The 23846-nt window shown below is 46.9% G+C and overlaps 1 protein-coding gene across 1 annotated transcript in view; it reads right to left on the bottom strand.

Annotated features, from left to right (window-relative positions):
- Positions 1-1627: 1627 nt before the first annotated feature.
- The window catches only part of XKR8 (XK related 8), an 86123-nt gene continuing 63904 nt past the window's right edge, over positions 1628-23846 (bottom strand). The window contains exon 3 of the mRNA XM_063954573.1: positions 1628-5391. Within this exon, the coding sequence (XP_063810643.1) occupies positions 4712-5391 (680 nt within the window). The 3' untranslated portion in view covers positions 1628-4711. The remainder of the gene's footprint in view (positions 5392-23846) is intronic.

The raw sequence follows: 23846 nt of genomic DNA, 5'->3' as shown, positions 1-23846 counted from the left end.
TCAGGAGCACTCTGAGAATGCCTCCTATCCGTTCAGCCACCAGGCCACACACCCTCGCAGGAATAAATTCTTACGTGGTATTAAGTGGTAAAGGGAGCAGTGTGTATATTATATACATCATTTCTGGAGTCAAACATAACTATCTGTATGAGGGGTGTGCAGTAAGTTTCCAGATACACAGATTTTATTTGCAAACTGAACATTAGGTTTTTTTCAAAGTATTCGCCATAGGTGAAGCAGCTGGACTAGTCTGAAGCAGGTATGTGTTCTACATACTGAATGAAGGTCTCCACTGCAGCTTCTGGTAACTCGAAACAAATCGCATGCATCTTGCACTCAATTTGTGGGAACAAGAAGTTGCAGGGGACCAGGTCTAGACTGTATGGCAGAAGATCAAGCTCCTGTATGCGTTGATGGGACACAAAATCCAACACTTTATGGACTTGTGGGCAGGTGAATTGCCGTGATGGAGAAGGGCTCCAGGTGTGAGTTCCTGGATGGCGTCTGGAAATGGCTTCCAGTACTTGGAGCAAACCATTCCCCAGTGTCTGTACACTGCTGCATGACCAGTCTTGGCCACAAAAACAGCCACCATCTGCTTGCCCACACTGAACTCATATCAGAACTTGTAGATGCAGGATTCATTGCCACTGACAACCGTTATAGTGACTGCCATCAAACCTAGCCAGCATGTTGCGGTACCAAGTCAACCGAGCCTTTTCCTGCCCTCGAGTCAGCTGATAGAGCACCCAGCATGCAGAAACCTTGCTCAGGCCAAGCTTTTCATGGAGCATCAGGTAAATGAATTCTGATGAGATGCCGATTGCCATCTATAACTCTGCCAGTCACCCTGGCATCCACCTCAATTATGGCCTGCCCGGCAGCAGCGTTGTCCTCTGTGATGGACACAGGTTGGCAGTACTACTTTTAGTCTTCCAAGGATCATTTTCTGCGCCGAAATTCTCAAACCACTCAACACTATGGTTTGGGATGGTGCTTCCTCCCAAAAAGCATCTTGCAGTTGGTCAAAACTCTTCTGCTATTGCAGACCACTCTTGTAGTCTGAGATCATAGCTCTCCAGTGCCCTCTGTTGAGATCCATAACGAGTTTGTGAAGGAAGTAAACATGCTGGCTACTTCAGTGTGCAGTGCTGCTTATATATGGGTTATGTGCCTTGACATTTCACAAGAACTTTAGTCAGAGATAACCGTTCACAACCAGTCAGACTGTGTCCATTCTACCTATGCACTGCATACCCCTTGTATAATGAAAACCTTTAAACTATTGTAGTGCAAGATAATAGTAATTCCTAGTCCTGCTTTGCAATTACGATTACAGGCACATAGCAGGTGCAAGACACGATACAAACCCAGCTGATCAAACCTAAAAAGGTGGCAAGATGTATCCACAAAGGGCTGTCACTTGGGAAGAGTTGTCTATATAGTGAGATGGGACATATAAGAGTATGCACTTTCACCTGGGGATATTAGCCAATCCCAGTAATATCACATGTTAGGTCTCAGATATATAAGTGGTGCAATATTTTCCATGCAAAACAAACCAACAAAAATATCAATAGAGCAAATAAAATGGAATTGGAAAAACCCAAATTTATTTCAACCAAGCATATAAAGTAGTAATATAAAATATACATCATAACGATTAGCAATGTTTACAAACAATATAACAATGCGTTTTTCATAGGAAAATATTAATACTGTAAGAACATGAATAAAACCATTTTAAAATGACAGCACATTAATAAATGTCATTTATCTTTAATATATTTAACATTGCCTTTATTTAAAAAATTTAAGGTAAATTCATTAAAATTTAACAGAGCTTCATGTGTATTACCAGTATTTTTCCACACTATATGAGCGCAATCTGGCAGTCATGAAGGAACGACACAGGCACTTTAGGAGAAGCATTAGCAGCAGCTGGCAGCGTGAGCAGGCCATTATTCTACCAGCTTTTCCATTAAAACCCAACAGCCTGCTCACCCATGTTTCACAGAATTGATGGGATGTGTTAGTATGGTTTCCCCACATATCTGACTTTCAATGCTGATTGTTTCCAAAAATGTGATAGCATGGAAAGTACATTGAACATTCAGGGACTATACAAATCCCATTCCAAGAACTATTTTTTGTACATGTCACCGTTCCCACTGCAATTAGTGTGATCACATTCACAAAGCTCTTCTGCATCCAAGAGAACCTGACTCCTTAGGAGTGTTTGTGACACTGAGAATCTGATGCAGTAGCTCCCTTGTAAAAGTGCATGAAATTGTGCTTATAACTTGTAATTAATGGGAGCTAAATGTAGGATTAAACATTTTGACAGAGATATCTAAATATAGTCAAGTTGACTTGTGACCTCCTCAAAATTACTTATTGTGTTAAGTTTCTAATGACCAAACTAGCTTAATGCAGCATTAACATTATCTGACAAGAGCTCTTATAAAGTTGGCGTGCTATGGTAAAGGCAGGTTGAACAGTCAGCAGCTAGCAGTATTTGTTACGGTCGTCTTAGGCTGGGACCCGCTTGAGCGGGAGGGGGGTTTTGTGTTCACACGGATCCTGTTCTGCGGGATGCCGCAGAACAGGATCCGGCCAGTGACACACAGAATTTCAATGTAACACATTCCGGCACAGCCACACTGTGTGAACACATACTTTTAAATCCCTTTGTCCTGCCGTCCGGCACAACTGCAGCATTCTCCGGTCGGACCCGGCGACGGCGGGACTGACGCACATCTGTGGGCACCTGCATAGGCGCCCACGTGCACTCTCCTTCCTTTCAAGCGGGTCCCGTTTCTTGCCAGCTATGTGTGGCCGTAGCCTAAAAGACCATTAAACTAAATTCAGATGGTAAAAATACATGGCATTATGAGAAATAACATCTAGAGGAACTGATAAGACATCAGCAACCACCATTTACAATGATATAGGCTAGTGTTACTAAGCTGAAAAGTATATTTACAATAGTAAAAGCCACTAGGTGTTAATCCAGTTATCAGGTGATGTTTTTACCCCCGCAAGTTAGTGCTGCGACTGCCGCACTTCTTACTTGCACATATTTGTTTGCAACCCCATAGGGCTGTATATAAATTTGTGCGGGGTGAGAAGCAGTTTCGTTGCCAGTGTTCCATGCCATTGCTGTGGCAACATGCACCCTTTGCCCGCAAGTGCTGATTACTATTGGAGGGAAGACGCTGGTTTCAATTAACATTACCAAAGAATGTTTTTTTGCCAAGTTACTCTTGACAAAACTTATCTTAAAAATGAATATTTACCTTCCCGGTTTAGTTAATGCCATTCCAAAGCATTTTACTGACTCCTTTTAATGGCTACTGAGCAATAATCCAAGCTTTATGGGCACAGAAAATCATTCATTATTACTCAACATAATGGTATGTACATATTTTCTAACGATTTTGACTATATAGTCAAAATCGTAAGAAAAGTTAGTGCAGATCGCAAGGTGAAAGTCACCTTGCGATGCTGATGCGTGTTTGGTATCGCAAGCATAGCTAGACTGTGCAGGCAAGTCAATTTTGACTATCTTGTAGAAAAGATAGTCAAAATTGACACTTAGCCAAAATCGCACATAGTCAATTTTGCAAGCACTCTCATTGGGGGTGATTCAAATGTTTTAAAAGTCGGTTGGGTATCTGTTTTTTTCCTGTCTATTAGATAGGAAGAAACAGACTCCCAACTGACTTTTGAAACATTTGAATCTCCCCCATTATGTGCTTGTGATACCGACCTAGCCCCTATCCCATAGTGAGAATCGGGGTCAGCCCGAATCTCACCGTGTGTACACACATTAAGCTTGCCTGAAATATGGTATAAATGAGGTACAGTAGTATAATCTTTCTAATGAGCCATGAAAAGTGGATACATACATTATTTCAACAGGTTCGGTTTGGGAGCCCAGCTGCCAGAATGCTGCCAGAGGGTGAGTGCAACGCAACCCCTTGCGGGCTCGCTGCAATAGTCATAGGTATTAGTAATATTCCCACTCTATGGGTATCGTGGACACCCATGAGCAGGAATAGCCCTCGGCCCACTGACGGCATTGTGGCAGCCGGGATCCCGGTGTCGGTATGCTGACTGTCTGAATCGTGAATACATCCCATTTCAACAATCGCTATGTCAACACTGATTATGTTAAAATGAGAATGCCAGCGCCAGGATTCAGATACGATTGTACTGCTACTTACAGTATTCTAACCATGTAGGTATTCTAACGTTAAACATACTGGTATACTTTTCATTAGCCTCAGGCTTAGTAATTTGGTTAGACATTAGCAGAAAGTGCTTCTTTATCAACACAAATTGTAAGTTGATTGACCAGTGATACTGTGTGTGTACATATATCTATCGATCTGGTAATTGTGGTTTTAGAGGACGCTGAAGCATCACCTATTGACTCATTAATCCATCATTATCAACTAGTGGTGATATAATAAATTTGATGTGCACCTTTGGACTACACATGAAGTATAAAAGAAAAACAAATAGTATGTGAAGTTTGGGGGACATTCACTTCTAATTGACCTGCCCATATAAATCTGTACCCATTCTTCCTAAAATATATTGTATATATAAATGCATTTTCCAGTTATGTGCATGAGGTAATAATAAATATAATCTATTTAAGTTAAGGTATCAAGTGCTCAATAACATCTGATGTTATACCATCTTAACATAACTGCTTTGCTAAATAGAACATTCTATTGTTTTGTCGCTCAGTCTTTACTGCGGCCACAAACATCCTGTATGGTCCTTCCCCTGTAATACTGTCTGGTTCATCATACTGCTGTTTGGTTTCCCTGTAGACATTGGGGTGTACAAGCTTATAATACATCCACCTCAGCAGGAGGCCGGTGATGAAACATAGAACAACAGTCATGAGAAGAGGCATTTCGTACTCCTCCAAAATGGATGGGTACTTTAGAAACTTCCATGACAATATAAGCAACATACTGTCTGTAGTGATAAATATATAGTACAGAATACATCTGTAAATTGTTCTGCCATCAGCAATGTTAAACCATGAGAAGTATAGGATTACAGCCACTGTAGCCCTGTAAAGAAACTCTAGAATATGGCTCTTCATAAAGTCTGTTTGCTGTAGATTTGCCCATATAAAGAAAGCAAGCCAGAGAGTAAGAAAGTGCAGACCAATCTGCCACCGAAAGACCACTGTGAAGAGGGTGATGCACAGGATTCGGGCAGAAATAAGGCAGAAGTTCCATAGGAAGAAGATGATGGAGGAGAATGTGCCAAGCTTATTTTTATCCTGTAGGAACAGTCTCAGTGATTGGTGGTAGTCCAAGATTGCCCAGCTTGTACAGATAAATGATATGGAAATGCTGACATCTAGAAAACAAACAGGTTTATCAAATTTAGAGACGTTCATTTCAAATGTTATCATTAACTTTTGCCATATTTTATATTGTTTCATTTCGTGTTTTTGTATGATATTAAATATCCATAGTTTGAGCAGATGATACAGTTCTCTTGGTATGAGAAAATGCACCAGTGAATGTACAGGGTAAAGAAGACCGATCTATACGCTATTCACATGACCCAAAAAATATACTGCTGCACTTCCATTGAATGCAATGCACAGTAATAGGGGTGCATACACTTAAAAACGGGATTTTGGTACTTACCGGTAAATCCTTTTCTCGAAGTCCATAGGGGATACTGGGATAGTGATACATTTGGGTATAGATGGGTCTTTGGAGCTGGTGCACTTCAAATATTTCAAACTGAGTGTGTGTGCTGGCTCCTCCCCACTATGCCCCCTTCCCATCAGACCAATTCAAGAAAAACTGCCTGAAGAAAACTGGTCTGATGGGAGGGAGCATAGATGGGAGGAGCCAGTACACATACTCAGTTTGAAATATTTAAAGTGCACCGGCTCCAAGGACCCATCAATACCCCCCAATGTATATCACATGCCAGTATCCCCTATGGATGAATGAGAAATTACATTAAAGACCTAGAATAAAATTCCTATTCAAATGTGCTTAGAGAGTCACAGAATAGTTACTCTATAAACTGTACACAGATTATTAGCTGAGAAGAAATGCTCATTAGAATGCTTGACATATTTAGACAAATTTTATTTTATTTAATCGTTAAACCTGGAATATAATAAAAATACAATTAATGACTGAAACAGATAATGAAACACAAAATGGAAGGTGCCCAAATCAATTTATAAGCTGTACCAGGTTCTTGTAAAGGAAGGTTATCTAGAAATAGATCACACAAGATTCCACTAGCACGTCAATGTAAGCCACTAAAAAAAAGCTGCCATTCTAATTGAATACAAAATGAAGAATACAGATTTGCAAATACTTAAAAGTTGCCTCCACTGCTCTGTGATAATGACACTTACCAAGCGCCACCTCCTCCACTCAGAGAAGTAATGGGGTGAAGAAAGCTGGGGGACATTTTACAATGTAGTTACATGCTTACAAATATTTCTCTTACATGCTAGTAGATACTGGGGAACTGTACTTTAGTGCCATGGGGTATAGTTCGGGTCCACTGGAGCATGGCATTTTAAAAACCTTTAGGGGTATATGCAATTAGCGGCGAATCGCGGCAATTTTTCGGCTGTTTTTCAATTCGACACAATTCGACAGTCTAATTTCGGCAAGTGGGTGCCGAAATTGACCATATTCAATAAAAAACGGATTCGACAGTCCCGCTGACTAAAAACGGCCGATTTGACGGATTTTGTTCCGATTTTTTAAAAACGGGTAAAACCACGGGAAAAAATGGCGTGGGGTCCCCCCTCCAAAGCATAACCAGCCTCGGGCTCTTCGAGCTGGTCCTGGTTCTAAAAATCCGGGGGGAAAATGGACAGAGGATCCCCCGTATTTTTAAAACCAGCACCGGGCTCTGCGCCTGGTGCAAAAAATACGGGGGACAAAGAGTAGGGGTCCCCCGTATTTTTTACACCAGCATCGGGCTCCACTAGCTGGACAGATAATGCCACAGCCGGGGGTCACTTTTATACAGCGCCCTGCGGCCGTGGCATTAAATATCCAACTAGTCACCCCTGGCCGGGGTACCCTGGGGGACTGGGGACCCCTTCAACCAAGGGGTCCCCCCCCAGCCACCCAAGGGCCAGGGGTGAAGCCCGAGGCTGTCCCCCCCCCATCCAAGGGCTGCGGATGGGAGGCTGATAGCCTTGAGAAAATGACAAGAATATTGTTTTTTCCTGTAGTACTACAAGTCCCAGCAAGCCTCCCCCGCAAGCTGGTACTTGGAGAACCACAAGTACCAGCATGCGGGAGAAAAACGGGCCCGCTGGTACCTGTAGTACTACTGGAAAAAAAATACCCAAATAAAAACAGGAGACACACACCTTGAGAGTAAAACTTTATTGCACACCTGCCGACACACACATACTTACCTATGTTGACCCGCCGACTGCCACGTCTCCTGATCCGACGATCCGGGGTACCTGTGAATCAAATTATACTCACCTCAATCCAGTGTCCAGATATAAATCCTCGTACTTGGCAAAACAAATAAACGAACACCCGAACCAGTGGACTGAAAGGGGTCCCATGTTTACACATGAGACCTCTTTCCCCGAATGCCGGGACCCCACGTGACTGCTGTCACGAGGTCCCTTCAGCCAATCAGGAAGCGCTACTTCGTTGCACTCACCTGATTGGCTGTATGCGCGTGTGACCTCAGACAGCGCATCGCAAAGCCTCTCCATTACTTTCAATGGTGGGAACTTTGCGGGTAGCGGTGGGGTTACCCGTGGTCAGCCGCTGACCGCGGGTGACCTCACCGCTGACGCAAAGTTCCCACCATTGAGTATAATGGAGAGGCTTTGCGAGGCGCTGTCTGACAGCTCAGACGTGCAGCCAATCAGCAGAGTGCCAGGACGTTGCGCTCGCTGATTGGCTTAAGAGACCTTTCTGTGACAGCAGTCACGGGGGGGGTCTCTGCATTCGGGGAAAGGGGTTCCATGTGTAACCATTGATTGAAGGGGTCCCCACTCCCCCAGGGTACCCCGGCCAGGGGTGACTAGTTGGATATGTAATGCCACGGCCGCAGGGCGCTGTATAAAAGTGACCCCCGGCTGTGGCATTATCTGTCCAGCTAGTGGAGCCCGATGCTGGTGTAAAAAATACGGGGGACCCCTACTGTTTTTGTCCCCCGTATTTTTTGCACCAGGCGCAGAGCCCGGTGCTGGTTTTAAAAATACGGGGGATCCCCTGTCCATTTTTCCCCCGGATTTTTAGAACCAGGACCGGCTCGAAGAGCCCGAGGCTGGTTATGCTTTGGAGGGGGGACCCCACGCCATTTTTTTCCGGGATTTTACCATTCCATCTAAAAAAATATATATATATATATATATATTTTAAAAAATATATAAATAATACTTGTGCCTCCCAAAAAGACAAACCAAGTACCTAATCCCTTCAAATATATATAGTTATGCTATTACCAATAAAAAAAACACCAAAAAAAACATGTTTTAAATTTTTTTATTAGATTCACCCACCAAAGTGTGGCGGATTGAAAATGACGAATTTACTGTCTAAAAGCACTGTTGTCGAATTTCCAAACTTCAATTGAATATACTTTTGTCGAATTGCCGCATTTGTACCATTGCAGAAAAGTCGAATTTGACAAATGTCGAATTTCAAAAAGTCGAATTTTGAAAGTCCGTTTTTTTGACGGAAAGTACTGAATTGCATTGTCTATTTTTTTTTGGGGCGAAAAAGTCCAGTTTTTCGACAATTTTCGGGAATTCGACCGCAATTGCATATACCCCTTAGTGTGTGTGTATGTGTGTGCTGGCTCCTCCCCTCTATGCCCCCCCTACCAGATTCAGTTTAGAAAAATGTGCCCAAGGAGCCGAGTGCATTTCTCTGGAGCTCCAGAGAGTTTCCTTTATTTTTTTATTTTAGTTATTTATTTTCAGGTATTACTGGTTGGCAACCAGACTACCTGCTTCATGGGACTTAGAGGGACCGAACCAACCTCCTGAGAGTTAATGGTTCTTAATCCCAGCTGACAGGACACTGAGCTCTTGAGGTGCTGTTTCATACACCATACTGTGTGTGCCCACACCAGCAGCTAGCCCCCACCATCTAACAGATGCCGAAGATCGCAGGTGCAGTGAGTGTTAACACCGGGGTCCCGGTTAGTGGGTCCCTGGTGCGGTTTGGCGGCATGTCACGCCGCGGTCATGGGCCACAAGCTCTGGTGCCCGCCGCGTACTACACTAGCACAGCAGGCTTTCTGCTCCACAGTGGTCACTGTCAGTAGGCTTTGTGTGTACTGTATGTTTTTACTTCAGCCAGTATAAGCACTTTAGTGGGACCGCATGCCATTACAGGGGCGGGGCTTCCCGAAGAGCGGGACCAGATGCAGGAAGGCGCTACTTCCTGCTGCTGCAGATCATCCAGGCTGCATGCATACTGCTCCTCCATGGACCCATGCTGTTACAGACTCTGTACTAGTACCAGGGGGTCATAGCGGTAACACCGCTGCACATACATAAGGTGATACACATTTTCACACACTGCGCTGCTGTGTTTCTGTGTCACTGCAGGGGCTCTCTAGGGTCTGTGTGGAGGTGTTTTTTAGTGAGTTGAGCTGTATTACAGTTGTATACAATATGTCTGTTTACATGGTTATGTGTACTGCTTGTAACTCTACCCCTTTTTCTGCGGGGTCCCTCATGTGTGAACAGTGCTCTGTATCTACACAGGGACACAGTTCACAGGCACCTGACTGGCTAGATACCTTTAAGAGCATGATTCACAATGTGAATTCATAAAAAGCTGCAGCTAAGAAGGAGAGACAGATGTTAAAAGTCTATTGATTGCATGGCCAAAGTAGCAGATACCAGAAAGGCTTCTCAGCCCCCTCTGTTGGTTTCACAAAAACACTTCCTGCCACAGGTGCTACAGTCTGATTCTGACCAGCCTGATGTGGATGATGATGATATGGATGAGGACAGCTCTCTGTCCCCTGGGGTGGAGGCCCTCATTTATGCTGTAAGATAGGTTCTTCACATAGCAGATCAGGAAGCAGAACCAGATGAGGAGTTTTACTTTACTGTTAGACCCAAGACCTCAGCCACGTTTCCTGTGTCTAAGGAATTAAACTCCCTGGCCATGGAGTCATGGATGAACCCTTACAAGAAATTCAAAACTCCTCAGAGGTTTTTATCTACTTTTTCCTCTCCCGGCTGAGGACAGGAAGGTATGGGAACCCCCCCATCAGTCGATACGTCTGTGTCCAGACTGTCTAAGAAACTGGTACTGCCGCTGCCCTGGATTGTCCTTGACGGGCGTGGTACTCGGATCTCCTAACCATGGCTCTGGAGGATCCCTGGACACCCGAAGATACTGGTTCAGGGATCTGGGATTCAAGATCGGTCTTACCGAGCCGTCCGGCTTTGGAACCACAAAGAGACTCAAGTAAAACCCCTTTGTTTACAGCTGAGGAGGCACTGGAACAGTAACTCCTGTAGAAAGCAGCTTTTGCACTGCCTGCTGTAAGGAAACCCTGGCTTCCTGTGAAGCTGGTAAGCCTGACCTGAAGAATCTGGGAGGGATTTCCTGGAATTCCAGCCGGTATCCTTGGGATATGAGGTCCCTCACCCAAGGATCTCGGCAGGACTCTGCCCATACAGTATGTGGGCGAAGTATTGAAGGCGAGCACCTACCTAAAAGTCGCCGTGCTGCTGGGGCCAACCGTCACGCAGAGGGCTTTGTGGAAGAGGATCCTGAGGCCTGGTGTGCAGGTCCAGCAGCAGCTGGTTTACTGGACTAACCGTGAGATCCTCTAGCAGCATTGGAGGCACCTCTGGCTATGCCTCTGAATCTGGCCACCTGAAAGGACTGTAGGGATGGTCCAGGATAGGGATGCCTGCCATGTGGCGGAGCAGACGGCAGATATGTAGATCTACCTGCAGTTCTTCCCCAAACAAGGCATCACCTGTAAAAGGAAGGTTTTCAACTCCTTTTTTTGCAATCAGCATCCGCTGACCACTGACGCTGCCACAGGGCTCTACGAGCCGATACTGCCATAGCAGTGGTACGGCCATTAATGATACTAAGTTCCTTAACAGCCTCACTCAATGTTTGCAGCATCCTGAATGTGTTGTAGTAATGTAACTATCTCTTCCTGAGGTAGTGTGAGCAAAATTTCATCAGCCCATTTTACCATAGCTCTAGAAATCCATCAGCACACTTTGGTAGGGCATTGGGCTACACCTGCTGCAGTATAAATTGGTTTCAATTTTGCGATCAACGGAGTCTTTAAGGGAAACAACCCAGGTACAGGTAAAACTATCTTACGTTACAACCTGGACACAGGTATCCACTGTCAGCGGGGTTTTCCAGACTTTCCTATCCTCTGTAGGGAAGGAGAATGAATTTAACAGCCGTTTAGGGGTAATAAATTTATTTTCAGGATTAATGCATGCTGACCTGGCCAGGGAATCTAATTCTTTAGAAACCGGAAAGGTTGCAGAGGACTTTGGCTTTACAATTCCCCTGCCTGCTCTTCTTCCTTATTAGGGATATAAAGCACCTCTCTAATTGCATAAATGAGGGCTTCAACACCCAGGAACAGGGAATCATCCTCGTTCACCTCAGCCTTTCCCTCATCAAGCTCTGGTAGCTCAGAATCAGATTGTAACAATTGAGGGAGAGTGCATTTGTGAGAGACCAACAGGGGGGCTGAAGAGCCTGTCTGTGGTCGGCAGCAGCTACAATAAACATGTCCGTAGTTTGTTTCAGGGTTTGCCTTTCTTGCTTAGCCATAGCCAACTCTGAATTAATATTGGAAATCATAGTTTTCAATGATTCCATCCACTCTGGTGCCTGCACATCACCACCTTGTGAAGGAATTGAGCATTGGGTACACATAAGTGACCCCTGTGAGCAAGGTGTAAACCTAGCCTTACACACAGACTTATTAGCAGACATGCTTGAGCAGAAAATACACCGGATTAGTCTGAAAAACACAGCAGTATTAGTGCGATATGCACATTAACCCAGACCACCCTAAATGGAGTGACACAGAAAGATATGAGAACCAGCACACTACACTCTGAGAAACCACTGATAATGAGCTCCCCCCTCAATATAACCCCTGGTACCAGTGTACAATGGTGATTCAGTGGGTCCTGTAGGAGCAGTCTCCGCGTGCAGCCTGTGCAGCAGCAGGAAATGGCGCCGTTTGTCTTCTGGTCCCACTTTCCGGGAAGCCCCGTCCCCATAATGGCGTGCGGTCCCTGTATTATTTTTATAGTGGCTTCTCCTTATACTGTGTGTAAAACTAGAGTATATATAACCCGTTTACTTGTTGCCAGTCTGGGTAGTCAGTGTGCACCACGGCCCGGAGCCAGGTGAACACTGTCCCTTATGCCGCCATCATGCACCGGGGACCTGCTAAACAGGTCCCTGGTGTAACACCGCACCACGACCGTCTTCAGCATCTGTTAAGGGGTGGCGGCATGCTGCCAGAGTGGGCTCACCCTCTGGGAGCGTGAGAACATCTCAGGAGCTCAGTGTCCTGACAGCTGGGATGACGAACCATTAACTCTAAGGAAATTCGTTCAGTCCCCTACCCCCTTAAGTCCCATGACGCAGGCAGACTGGTTGCCAGTGTGCCTGAAAATAATAAACTAAAATTAAATTTCTGAAGAAAACTCTCTGGAGAGCAAACGGAATGCACCCGCCTCCTTGGGCACATTTTCTAAACCGAGTCCTCTAGGAGGGGCATAGAGGGAAGGAGCCAGCACACACTATTCATTTCTTAAAGTGCCAGGCTCCAGTGGACCCGATCTATACCCCATGGTAATCTAGTATTCCCCAGTATCCACTAGGACATAAGAGAAATCCTGATTACTCCTACCTCCAATCTGGGACACACAAACTCTGGGAACATCCAAAAGGGAGGAAGGTGCTGTGGCAGCACTGACTCTGGGATCACCTTGGCAGCCTAGGTGGCTATCTCCACATGAAACGCATCCGATGTAATGCAGGGTGGATGAAATGGCTCTCTTGAAGGTCCAGACCTCTGAGGCTAGTCTAGTGTTACCAGGATGACTATCCCCTATTCTCACTGATGCGTTACAGAATCCACGGCAGTAGAGGAAACAAGATTGATTACGCAAAGCTCCCACTGAATGAACATCATGTAGACCAAGAGGGATGTAGGATCCCACATCATAGTGTAATACAGTGGAATTTTGTGGTTAAGACGAGAAACCCTCAGACACACGTCTAGCAGACTCCACCTGTTAAACAGGGCCTGAAAGACGACTGGATAGAGAGACCACTTGCCAGGATGAAGATCTTGAAGACTTAGAGAGGTCAAAAAGGGTAGAGCCCTGAATTGGTAATGAGCATCTCTTATCTCAGTGATGCTCCCAAATGTGGAGATGCTCACTAATGTCCATGGACACCAGTAACTCCCCCTCCTCCATGCAGAGAAACACCAAATGGAGGGACTCCAAATTGAACTTCCGGAGTCGCAAATAAGTGACTTCAGATTGAGAATGGGTCTTGCAGAACTATGCGGCTTGAATCAACAAACCGCTAGGAATAGAAACTTCACCTTACTCTTACGTCCTAGAGGATACTGGGTCAACATTAGTACCATGGGGTATAGACGGGTCCACTAGGAACCATGGGCACTTTAAGAAATTGATAGTGTGTGCTGGCTCCTCCCTCTATGCCCCTCCTACCAGACTTAGTTTAGAAAATATGCCCAGAGAAGCAGGTCACGCTTGGGAAGCTCCTTGGGAAGAGTTTTCTGCATTAATTTTCCTTTTTATTGTTTTCAGGCAGGACTGGCTGGCACCAGACTGCCTGCTTTATGGGACTTAGGAAGGGGGGGAGGAACGGGCCAACCTCCCTAGGGTTATGGTCCCGTTCCCTGCAGACAGGACACTGAGCTCCTGAGGGTTCTATTCGCAAGCCCCACCACGGCGAGCGTACAGACCTGCAGCACGCCGCCTCCCCTAACAGAGCAGGAAGTAAAAAAAAGTGGTGAGTAAGTGGCCGGCGTCCCGGTTACCTCAGCCAGCATATAAAAAAAAAAGGAAGGGCGCGCACCATTAAGGGGGAGAGGCTTCACTATGAGCGGATCCAGCAGCTCACCAGCGCCATTTTCACTCTGCAGCTATACGCAGGTAGACTGGCAGGGAAGGGCAGCTCCTCTACAAGGACCCTAGAGCACCTCAGTGGTACCAGGGGGTCATAGCAGAGGGGGGGGGGGGGGGGGAAGCAATATTTGGTATACTAAACCCTATTTAGGGTACTTAGTTTGTGACCCAGCTAAACTTGTACTTTAGCTATAGGGTCACTGTGTGGCAGGCTCCATTATACTCTGTCTCCCCCTAGAGGGCTGTGTGTGGGTTAACTCTGTTTTTACCTATTTTCCTGTCTCTGTGTGTGTGTGTCTCATGCAGGCGGATACTGATGATGATGTATCAGACCCGGAGGAGGGTGAGGTAATCTCGGCAGGAGGAGGATGCAGCTTTGTCACAGGGTATACAGGCCCTGATAGAAGCTATTAGAGATGTCCTGCACATCCCTGACAAGGTATCAGAGGATGAGGAGGAATCTTATTTTAATGTGAAAAGGAAATCCTCAGCTACTTTTCCTGCATCTAAGGAATTAAATTCCCTATTTGAAGCAACTTGGGTAAATCCTGACAAGAAGTTTCAGGTCCCAAAACGGTTACTCACATCCTTCCCGTTTCCTCAGGATGACAGGAAAAAATGGGAAAACCCACCGATAGTTGACGCATCGGTTTCTAGGCTGTCACGTAAGATAGTTTTACATGTCCCTGGGGCAGTTTCATTGAAGGATGCGGCAGACCGCAAGATTGATACCACTCTCAAATCTCTGTACACAACTGCGGAGGTGGCCAAGAGACCCACTATAGCTTGTGCATGGATCTCTAGGTTCATTGCTAAAAGGTCAGGTAATCTAATTGACTGGTTAGATTCCTTATCCAGGGGGGAGATAATTTTACTCCTACAACATATACAGGATTCTGCTAACTTTATGGTGGAGGCCATAAAGGAAATTGGTTTACTCAATACACGCACCACTGCCATGACAGGGTCAGCACGCAGGAGCTTGTGGCTACGCCAGTGGACTACGGACGCGGATTCCAGGAAAGGCGTGGAAAGCCTACATTTCACAGGTGAAGCCCTTTTTGGAGATGAACTGGATACGTGGATATCCAAGGCTACGGCGGGTAAGTCTACATACCTTCCTTCCGCAGCTTCCCTGGCTAGAAAATCCTACACTGCTCCAACTCTGCAGTCCTTTCGGACAGCGACATTTAAAAACAAAAGCAAAGGTTCTTCTACAGCCTTCAAAGGCAACAAAGGTAAACCCAGAAACCCAGGTTCACAGGAACAGAACCCCAGTTCTGCTTCCTCTAAGCCTTCAGCATGACGGTGGATCGCATGCCTGGAAGACAGGCAGGTGGGAGCCCATTTGAGATTCTTCAGTCACATATGGGCAACGTCATGCCAGGATCCCTGAGTCAAAGATCTTATAGCCCAGGGCTACAGACTGGAGTTTCAGGAATTCTCACCTCACAGATTCTTCAAATCAGGCTTACCAGCTTCTCAAGAAGAAAGTATGACTTTACAGGTAGCAATTCAGAAACTGGTACGGACTCAGGTCATTGTTCCAGTTCCACTTCAGCTGCAAAACCAGGGTTATTATTCCAACCTGTTTGTAGTTCCGAAACCGGACAATTCGGTAGGACCCATTTTAAATCTCAAGTTGTTGAACCCGTACTTACGGGTGTTCAAGTTAAAGATGGTGTCTCTGAGAGCGGTAATCTAAGGTCTGGAGGAGTGGGAATTCTTGGTGTCTCTGGACATCAAGGATGCGTACCTTCATATTCCGATTTGGCCGCCTCATCAGGCTTATCTAAGGTTTGCATTACAGGACTGTCACTACCAGTACCAGGCCCTGCCAGTTGCCTGCTCTATGGCACAGAGGGTGTTCACCAAGGTTATAGCAGAGATGGTGTTTCTCCTCCGCAAGCAGGAAGTGAACATAATACCATACCTGGACGATCTGCTGCTAAAAGCACCATCCAGAAAGAGGTTGTTAGTCAACATTGCCCTCTCAACCAGACTACTCCAGGATCACGGGTGGATTTTGAACCTACCAAAATCTCATCTGGAACCAACACAGAGGTTTCCGTTCCTGGGGATGATATTGTATACGGAGGCACAGAAGGTATTCCTTCCGTTGGATAAAGCATTGGTGATCCAGTTGATGGTGCGGGATGTTCTAAGACAAACCCGGACATCGGTGCATCTATGCATTCGCCTTCTGAGAAAGATGGTAGCCACTTACGAGGCGCTGCAGTACAGAAGGTTTCACGCAAGGCTCTTCCAGCTGGATCTGTTGGACAAAAGGTCCGGATCGCATTTTCACATGCACTAGAGGATATGTCTGTCACCAAAAGCCAGGATTTCTCTTCTGTGGTGGCTTCAGACTTCTCACCTGACCGAGGGCCGAAGGTTCGGGATTCAAAATTGGATTCTGCTAACCACAGACGCAAGCCTCAGAGGCTGGGGAGCAGTCACCCAGGGGAACAGTTCCAAGGAAAATGGTCAAGTCAGGAAGCCATTCTTCCAATCAACATTCTGGAACTAAGGGCCATATACAACGCCCTTCTACAGGCATCGCATCTTCTTCAAGATCAAGCCATTCAGGTTCAGTCAGACAATGTGACGGCAGTAACGTACATAAACCAACAAGGCGGAACAAAGAGCAGAGCAGCAATGTCAGAGGTAACAAGGATTCTCCTCTTGGCAGAAAGACACACTGTGGCGTTGTCCGCAATCTTCATTCTGGGAGTAGACAACAAGGAAGCAGACTTCCTCAGCAAACACGACCTCCACCCAGGAGAGTGGGGCCTTCACCCAAAGGTGTTTGGGTGCTTGACACGTCGGTGGGGAATGCCACAAATTGTTATGATGGCCTCTCATCTCAAAAAGAAGCTCAAGCTGTATTGTTCCAGGTCCAGGGACCCGCAAGCAGTGGTGGATGCTATGGTGACTCCATGGGTCTACCAGATGGTCTACGTGTTTGCACCACTCCCATTGATCCCAAGGATTCTCAAAAGAATTAAATAGTGAAAAGGTTCAAGCAATTCTCATTGCTCCGGACTGGCCAAGAAGGCCTGGTATGCGGATCTACTGGAGATGCTCCTAGAGGACCCGTGGCCTCTACCTCTTCGTGAGGACCTTCTCCAACAGGGGCCGTTCTTATATCAAGACTTACCATGGCTACGTTTGACGGCATGGAGGTTGAGCGTCAAATTCTAGCCCGGAAAGGGATCCCAGATAGGGTTATTCCAACCCTGATCCAAGCCAGAAAGGGGGTAACGTCTTAACGTTACCAACGTATTTGGAAAAAATACGTCTCTTGGTGTGAGTACAGGAAATTTCCTGTGGTGGAATTTCAACAGGGACGTTTTCTCCTTTTTCTGCAGTCAGGTGTGGATGTGGGCCTACGTTTGGGCTCCATAAACGTCCAGATTTTGGCCTTATCCATTTTCTTCCAGAAACAATTGGCTTCTCTCCCTGAGGTTCAGACATTTTTGAAAGGGGTTCTGCACATCCAACCGCCCTTTGTGCCTCCTATGGCACCTTGGGATCTCAACGAGGTGTTACAGTTCCTGCAATCGGAATGGTTTGAGCCTTTACAGAACATTGACGTCAAGTTTCTTACGTGGAAGGCAGTCATGCTGTTGGCCTTGGTTTCTGTGAGGCACATGTCGGAGCTGGGGGCGTTGTCTCACAAAAGCCCCTATTTGATGTTTTATGAAAATAGGGCTGAACTCAGAACCCGTCAGCAATTTCATCCAAAGGTGGCGTTTCATATCAACCAACCTATTGTGGTTCCGGTGGTTATCGATACCTCTGCTACGTCAAAGTCCTTGGATGTCGTGAGGGCTTTGAAGATCTATGTGAAGCAGACAGCTCATCACAGAAAATCTGACTTGCGGTTTGTTCTCTATGGTCCCAATAAAATTGAGTGTCCTGCTTCAAAGCTGACAATTGCACGCTGGATCAGGCTTACTATCCAGTATGCTTACTCCACGGCAGGTTTTCAGTGTCCAAAATCTGTACAGGCCCACTCTACTAGATCGGTGGGTTCTTCCTGGGCGGCTGCCCAGGGTGTCTCGGCTTTACAGCTCTGCCGAGCAGCTACTTGGTCAGGTTGGAACACATTAGTTAAGTTCTACAAGTTTGATACTTTGGCCTCTGAGGACCTTTAGTTTGGTCAATCAGTTCTGCAGGAACCTCAGCACTCTCCCACCCGCTTTGGGAGTTTTGGTACATCCCCATGGTACTAATGTGGACCCCAGTTTCCTCTAGGACGTAAGAGAAAATAGGATTTTAATTACCTACTGGTAAATCCTTTTCTCGTAGTCCGTAGAGGTTACTGGGCGCCTGCCCAGTGCTTAATTTCTTCCTGCACTGTTGCTTACCCCCAACTGAGTCAGTTGGGGGTAATGTGGGGAAGCACCCCAGTCAAAATCATTGAAGATTTAAAGTGCCAGGCTCCACTCATCACCATCTATACACCAGAGTCCCCCAGTAGAAAATAAGATTTTACTCACCGGTAAATCTATTTCTCGTAGTCCGTAGTGGATGCTGGGACTCCGTAAGGACCATGGGGAATAGCGGCTCCGCAGGAGACTGGGCACAACTAAAGAAAGCTTTAGGACTACCTGGTGTGCACTGGCTCCTCCCACTATGACCCACCTCCAGACCTCAGTTAGGATACTGTGCCCGGAAGAGCTGACACAATAAGGAAGGATTTTGAATCCCGGGTAAGACTCATACCAGCCACACCAATCACACCGTATAACTCGTGATACTATACCCAGTTAACAGTATGAAATATAACTGAGCCTCTAAACGGATGGCTCAACAATAACCCTTTAGTTAGGCAATAACTATAAACAAGTATTGCAGACAATCCGCACTTGGGATGGGTGCCCAGCATCCACTACGGACTACGAGAAATAGATTTACCGGTGAGTAAAATCTTATTTTCTCTGACGTCCTAAGTGGATGCTGGGACTCCGTTAGGACCATGGGGATTATACCAAAGCTCCCAAACGGGCGGGAGAGTGCGGATGACTCTGCAGCACCGAATGAGCAAACTCTAGGTCCTCCTCAGCCAGGGTATCAAACTTGTAGGCTCTTGCAAAAATGTTTGAACCCGACCAAGTAACAGCTCGGCAAATTTGTAAAGCCGAGACCCCTCGGGCAGCCGCCCAAGAAGAGCCCACTTTCCTCGTGAAATGGGCTTTCACTGATTTAGGATGCGGCAGTCCAGCCGCCGAATGTGCAAGCTGAATCGTGCTACAGATCCAGCGAGCAATAGTCTGCTCAGAAGCAGGAGCACCCAGCTTGTTGGGTGCATACAGGATAAATAGCGAGTCAGTTTTCCTGACTCCAGCCGTCCTGGAAACATATACTTTTCAGGGCCCTGACTACGTCCAGTAACTTGGAATCCTCCAAGTCCCAAGTAGCCGCAGGCACCACAATAGGTTGGTTCACATGAAAAACTGATACCACCTTAGGAAAGAATTGGGAACGAGTCCTCAATTCCGCCTTATCCATATAAAAAAATCAGATAAGGGCTTTTGCATGACAAAGCCGCCAATTCTGATACACGCCTGGCCGACGCCAAGGCCAACAGCATGACCACTTTCCACGTGAGGTACCGTAGCTCCACGGATTTAAGTGGCTTAGCCCAATGCGACTTCAGGAAATCCAACACCACGTTGAGATCCCACGGTGCCACTGGAGGCACAAACGGGGGCTGACTATGCAGCACTCCCTTAACAAAAGTCTGAACTTCAGGCAGTGAAGCCAGTTCTATTTTGGAATCTGGACCTTAATGGAACCCAATTTTAGGCCCATAGTCACCCTGACTGTAGGAAGTGCAGAAATCGACCTAGCTGAAATTCCTCCTTTGGGGCCTTCCTGGCCTCACAGCACGCAACATATTTCCGCCATATGCGGTGATAATGGTTTGCGTTCACTTCTTTCCTAGCTTTAATTAGCGTAGGGATAACTTCCTCCGGAATGCCCTTTTTCCTTCAGGATCCGGCGTTCAACCGCCATGCCGTCAAACGCAGCCGCGGTACATCTTGGAACAGACAGGCCCCCTGCTACAGCAGGTCCTGTCTGATCAGCAGAGGCCATGGGTCCTCTGAGATCATTTCTTGGAGTTCTGGGTACCAAGCTCTTCTTGGCCAATCCGGAACAATGAGTATAGTTCTTACTCCTCTCCTTCTTATTATTCTCATTACCCTGGGTAAGAGAGGCAGAGAAGGGAACACATACACAGACTGGTACACCCACGGTGTTACCAGAGCGTCCACAGCTATCGCCTGAGGGTCCCTTGACCTGGCGCAATATCTTTGTAGCTTTTTGTTAAGGCGGGACGCCATCATGTCCACCTGTGGCCTTTCCCAACGGTGTACAATCATTTGGAAGACTTCTGGATGAAGTCCCCACTCTCCCGGGTGGAGGTCGTGTCTGCTGAGAAAGTCTGCTTCCCAGTTGTCCACTCCGGGAATGAACACTGCTGACAGTGCTAACACCTGATTTTCCGCCCATCGGAGAATCCTTGTGGCTTCTGCCATCGCCATCCTACTTCTTGTGCCGCCCTGTCGGTTTACATGAGCGACCGCAGTGATGTTGTCTGACTAGATCAGCACCGGCCGGTGTTGAAGCAGGAGTCTAGCCTGACTTAGGGCATTGTAAATGGCCCTAAGTTCCAGAATATTTATGTGTAGGGAAGTCTCCTGACTTTTCCATAGTCCTTGGAAGTTTCTTCCCTGTGGGACTGCCCCCCAGCCTCGAAGGCTGGCATCCGTGGTCACCAGGACCCAGTCCTGTATGCCGAATCTGCGGCCCCCTAGAAGATGAGCACTCTGCAGCCACCACAACAGCGACACCCTGGCCCTTGGAGACAGGGTTATCCGCCGATGCATCTGAAGATGCGACCCGGACCACTTGTCCAACAGATCCCACTGGAAGATCCTTGCATGGGACCTGGCGAATGGAATTTCTTCGTAAGAAGCTACCATCTTTCCCAGGGCTCGCGTGCATTGATACACCGACACCTGTATTTGTATTAGGAGGTCTCTGTCTAGAGACGACAACTCCTAGGACTTCTCCTCCGGGAGAAACCCTTTTTATCCTGTTCTGTGTCCAGAACCATACCCAGGAACAGTAGACGCGTCGTAGGAACCAGCTGCGACTTTGGAATATTCAGAATCCAGCCGTGCTGTTGTAGCACTTCCCGAGATAGTGCTACTCCGACGAACAACTGCTCCCTGGACCTCGCCTTTATAAGGAGATCGTCCAAGCACGGGATAATTATTTCGGCCATTACCTTGGTAAATACCCTCGGTGCCGGGGACAGACCAACGGCAACGTCTGGAATTGGTAATGACCATCCTGTACCACAATTTTGAGGTACTCCTGGTGAAGAGGGTAAATAGGGACATGCAGGTAAGCATCCTTGATGTCCAGTGATACCATGAAATTCTCCAGGCTTGCAATAATCGCCCTGAGCGATTCCATTTTGAACTTGAACCTTCGTATATAAGTGTTCAAGGATTTCAATTTTAGAATGGGTCTCACCGAACCGTCTGGTTTCGGTACCACAACATTTTGGAATAGTAACCCCGGCCTTGTTGAAGGAGAGGTACCTTGATTTCACCTGCTGGAAGTACAACTTGTGAATTGCCGCCAGTACTACCTCCCTTTCTCCGAGGGCAGCAGGCAAAGCTGATGTGAGGTAACGGCGAGGGAGAGTCGCCTCGAACTCCAGCCTGTATCCCTGTGATACTACTTGCAGAACCTAGGGATCCACCTGTGGGCAAGCCCACTGGTCCCTGAAGTTCCCGAGACGCGCCCCCACCGCACCTGTCTCCACCTGTGGAGCCCCAGCGTCATGCGGTGGACTCAGAGGAAGCGGGGGAAGATTTTTGATCCTGGGAACTGGCTGTCTGGTGCAGCTTTTTCCTTCTTCCCTTGTCTCTGTGCAGAAAGGAAGCGCCTTTGACCCGCTTGCTTTTCTGAAGCCGAAAGGACTGTACCTGAAAATACGGTGCTTTCTTAGGCTGTGAGGAAACCTGAGGTAAAAAAATTTCTTCCCAGCTGTTGCTGTGGATACGAGGTCCCAGAGACCATCCCCAAACAATTCCTCACCCTTATATCTCCATAGAATCTCCATGTGCCTTTTAAAGGCAGCATCACCTGTCCACTGCTGGGTCTCTAATACCCTCCTGGCAGAATGGACATTGCATTAATTCTGGATGCCAGCCGGCAAATATCCCTCTGTGCATCCTTCATATATAAGACGACGTCTTTAATATGCTCTGTTAGCAAATATTATCTGACAGGGTATCAGACCACGCTGCAGCAGCACTATTTATGCTGAGGCAAATGCAGGTCTCAGTATAGTACCTGAGTGTGTATATACAGACTTCAGGATAGTCTCCTGCTTTTTATCAGCAGGCTCCTTCAAAGTGGCCGTATCCCAAGACGGCAGTGCCACCTTTTTTGACAAACGTGTGAGCGCCTTACCCACCCTAAGGGATATCTCCCAACGTGACCTATCCTCTGGCGGGAAAGGGTACGCCAGCAGTAACTTTTTAGAAATTACCATTTTCTTATCGGGGGAACCCACGCTCTTTACACACTTCATTCACTCATCTGATGGGGGAACAAAACACTGGCTGCTTTTTCTCCCCAAACATAAAACCCCTTTTATGTGGTACTTGGGTTCATGTCAGAAATGTGTAACACATTTTTCATTGCCGAGATCATGCAACGGATGTTCCTAGTGGATTGTGTATATGTCTCAACCTCGTCGACACTGGAGTCAGACTCCGTGCCGACATCTGTGTCTGCCATCTGAGGTAACGGGCGTTTTTTGAGCCCCTGATGGCCTTTGAGACGCCTGGGCAGGCGCGGGCTGAGAAGCCGGCTGTCCCACAGCTGTTACGTCATCCAGCCTTTTATGTAAGGAGTTGACATTGTCGGTTAATACCTTCCACCTATCCATCCACTCTGGTGTCGGCCCCACAGGGGGCGACATCCCATTTATCGGCCTCTGCTCCGCCTCCACGTAACCTTCCTCATCCAACATGTCGACACAGCCGTACCGACACACCGCACACACACACGGAATGCTCTGACTGAGGACAGGACCCCACAAAGTCCTTTGGGGAGACAGAGAGAGAGTATGCCAGCACACACCAGAGCGCTATATAATGCAGGGATTAACACTATAACTGAGTGATTTTTCCCCCAATAGCTGCTTGTATACACATATTGCGCCTAAATTTAGTGCCCCCCCCCTCTCTTTTTAACCCTTTGAGCCTGAAAACTACAGGGGAGAGCCTGGGGAGCTGTCTACCAGCTGCACTGTGAAGAAAAAATGGCGCCAGTGTGCTGAGGGAGATGGCCCCGCCCCTTTTCCGGCGGACTTCTCCCGCTTTTTCTGGAATTCTGGCAGGGGTATTTTTACACCTCTATAGCCTTCCTGACTATATATGGTGTAGATTTGCCAGCCAAGGTGTCTTATATTGCCCTCAGGGCGCCCCCCCCCCCCCCCCACAGCGCCCTGCACCCATCAGTGACCGGAGTGTGAGGTGTGCATGAGGAGCAATGGCGCACAGATGCAGTGCTGTGCGCTACCTTGTTGAAGACAGAAGTCTTCTGCCGCCGATTTTCCGGA

This window comes from Pseudophryne corroboree, chromosome 2, assembly GCF_028390025.1.
Source record: "Pseudophryne corroboree isolate aPseCor3 chromosome 2, aPseCor3.hap2, whole genome shotgun sequence".
Taxonomy (NCBI): domain Eukaryota; kingdom Metazoa; phylum Chordata; class Amphibia; order Anura; family Myobatrachidae; genus Pseudophryne; species Pseudophryne corroboree.
The sequence above is the reverse complement of the archived record's forward strand: the minus strand, read 5'-3'. Positions and strand labels throughout refer to the sequence as shown.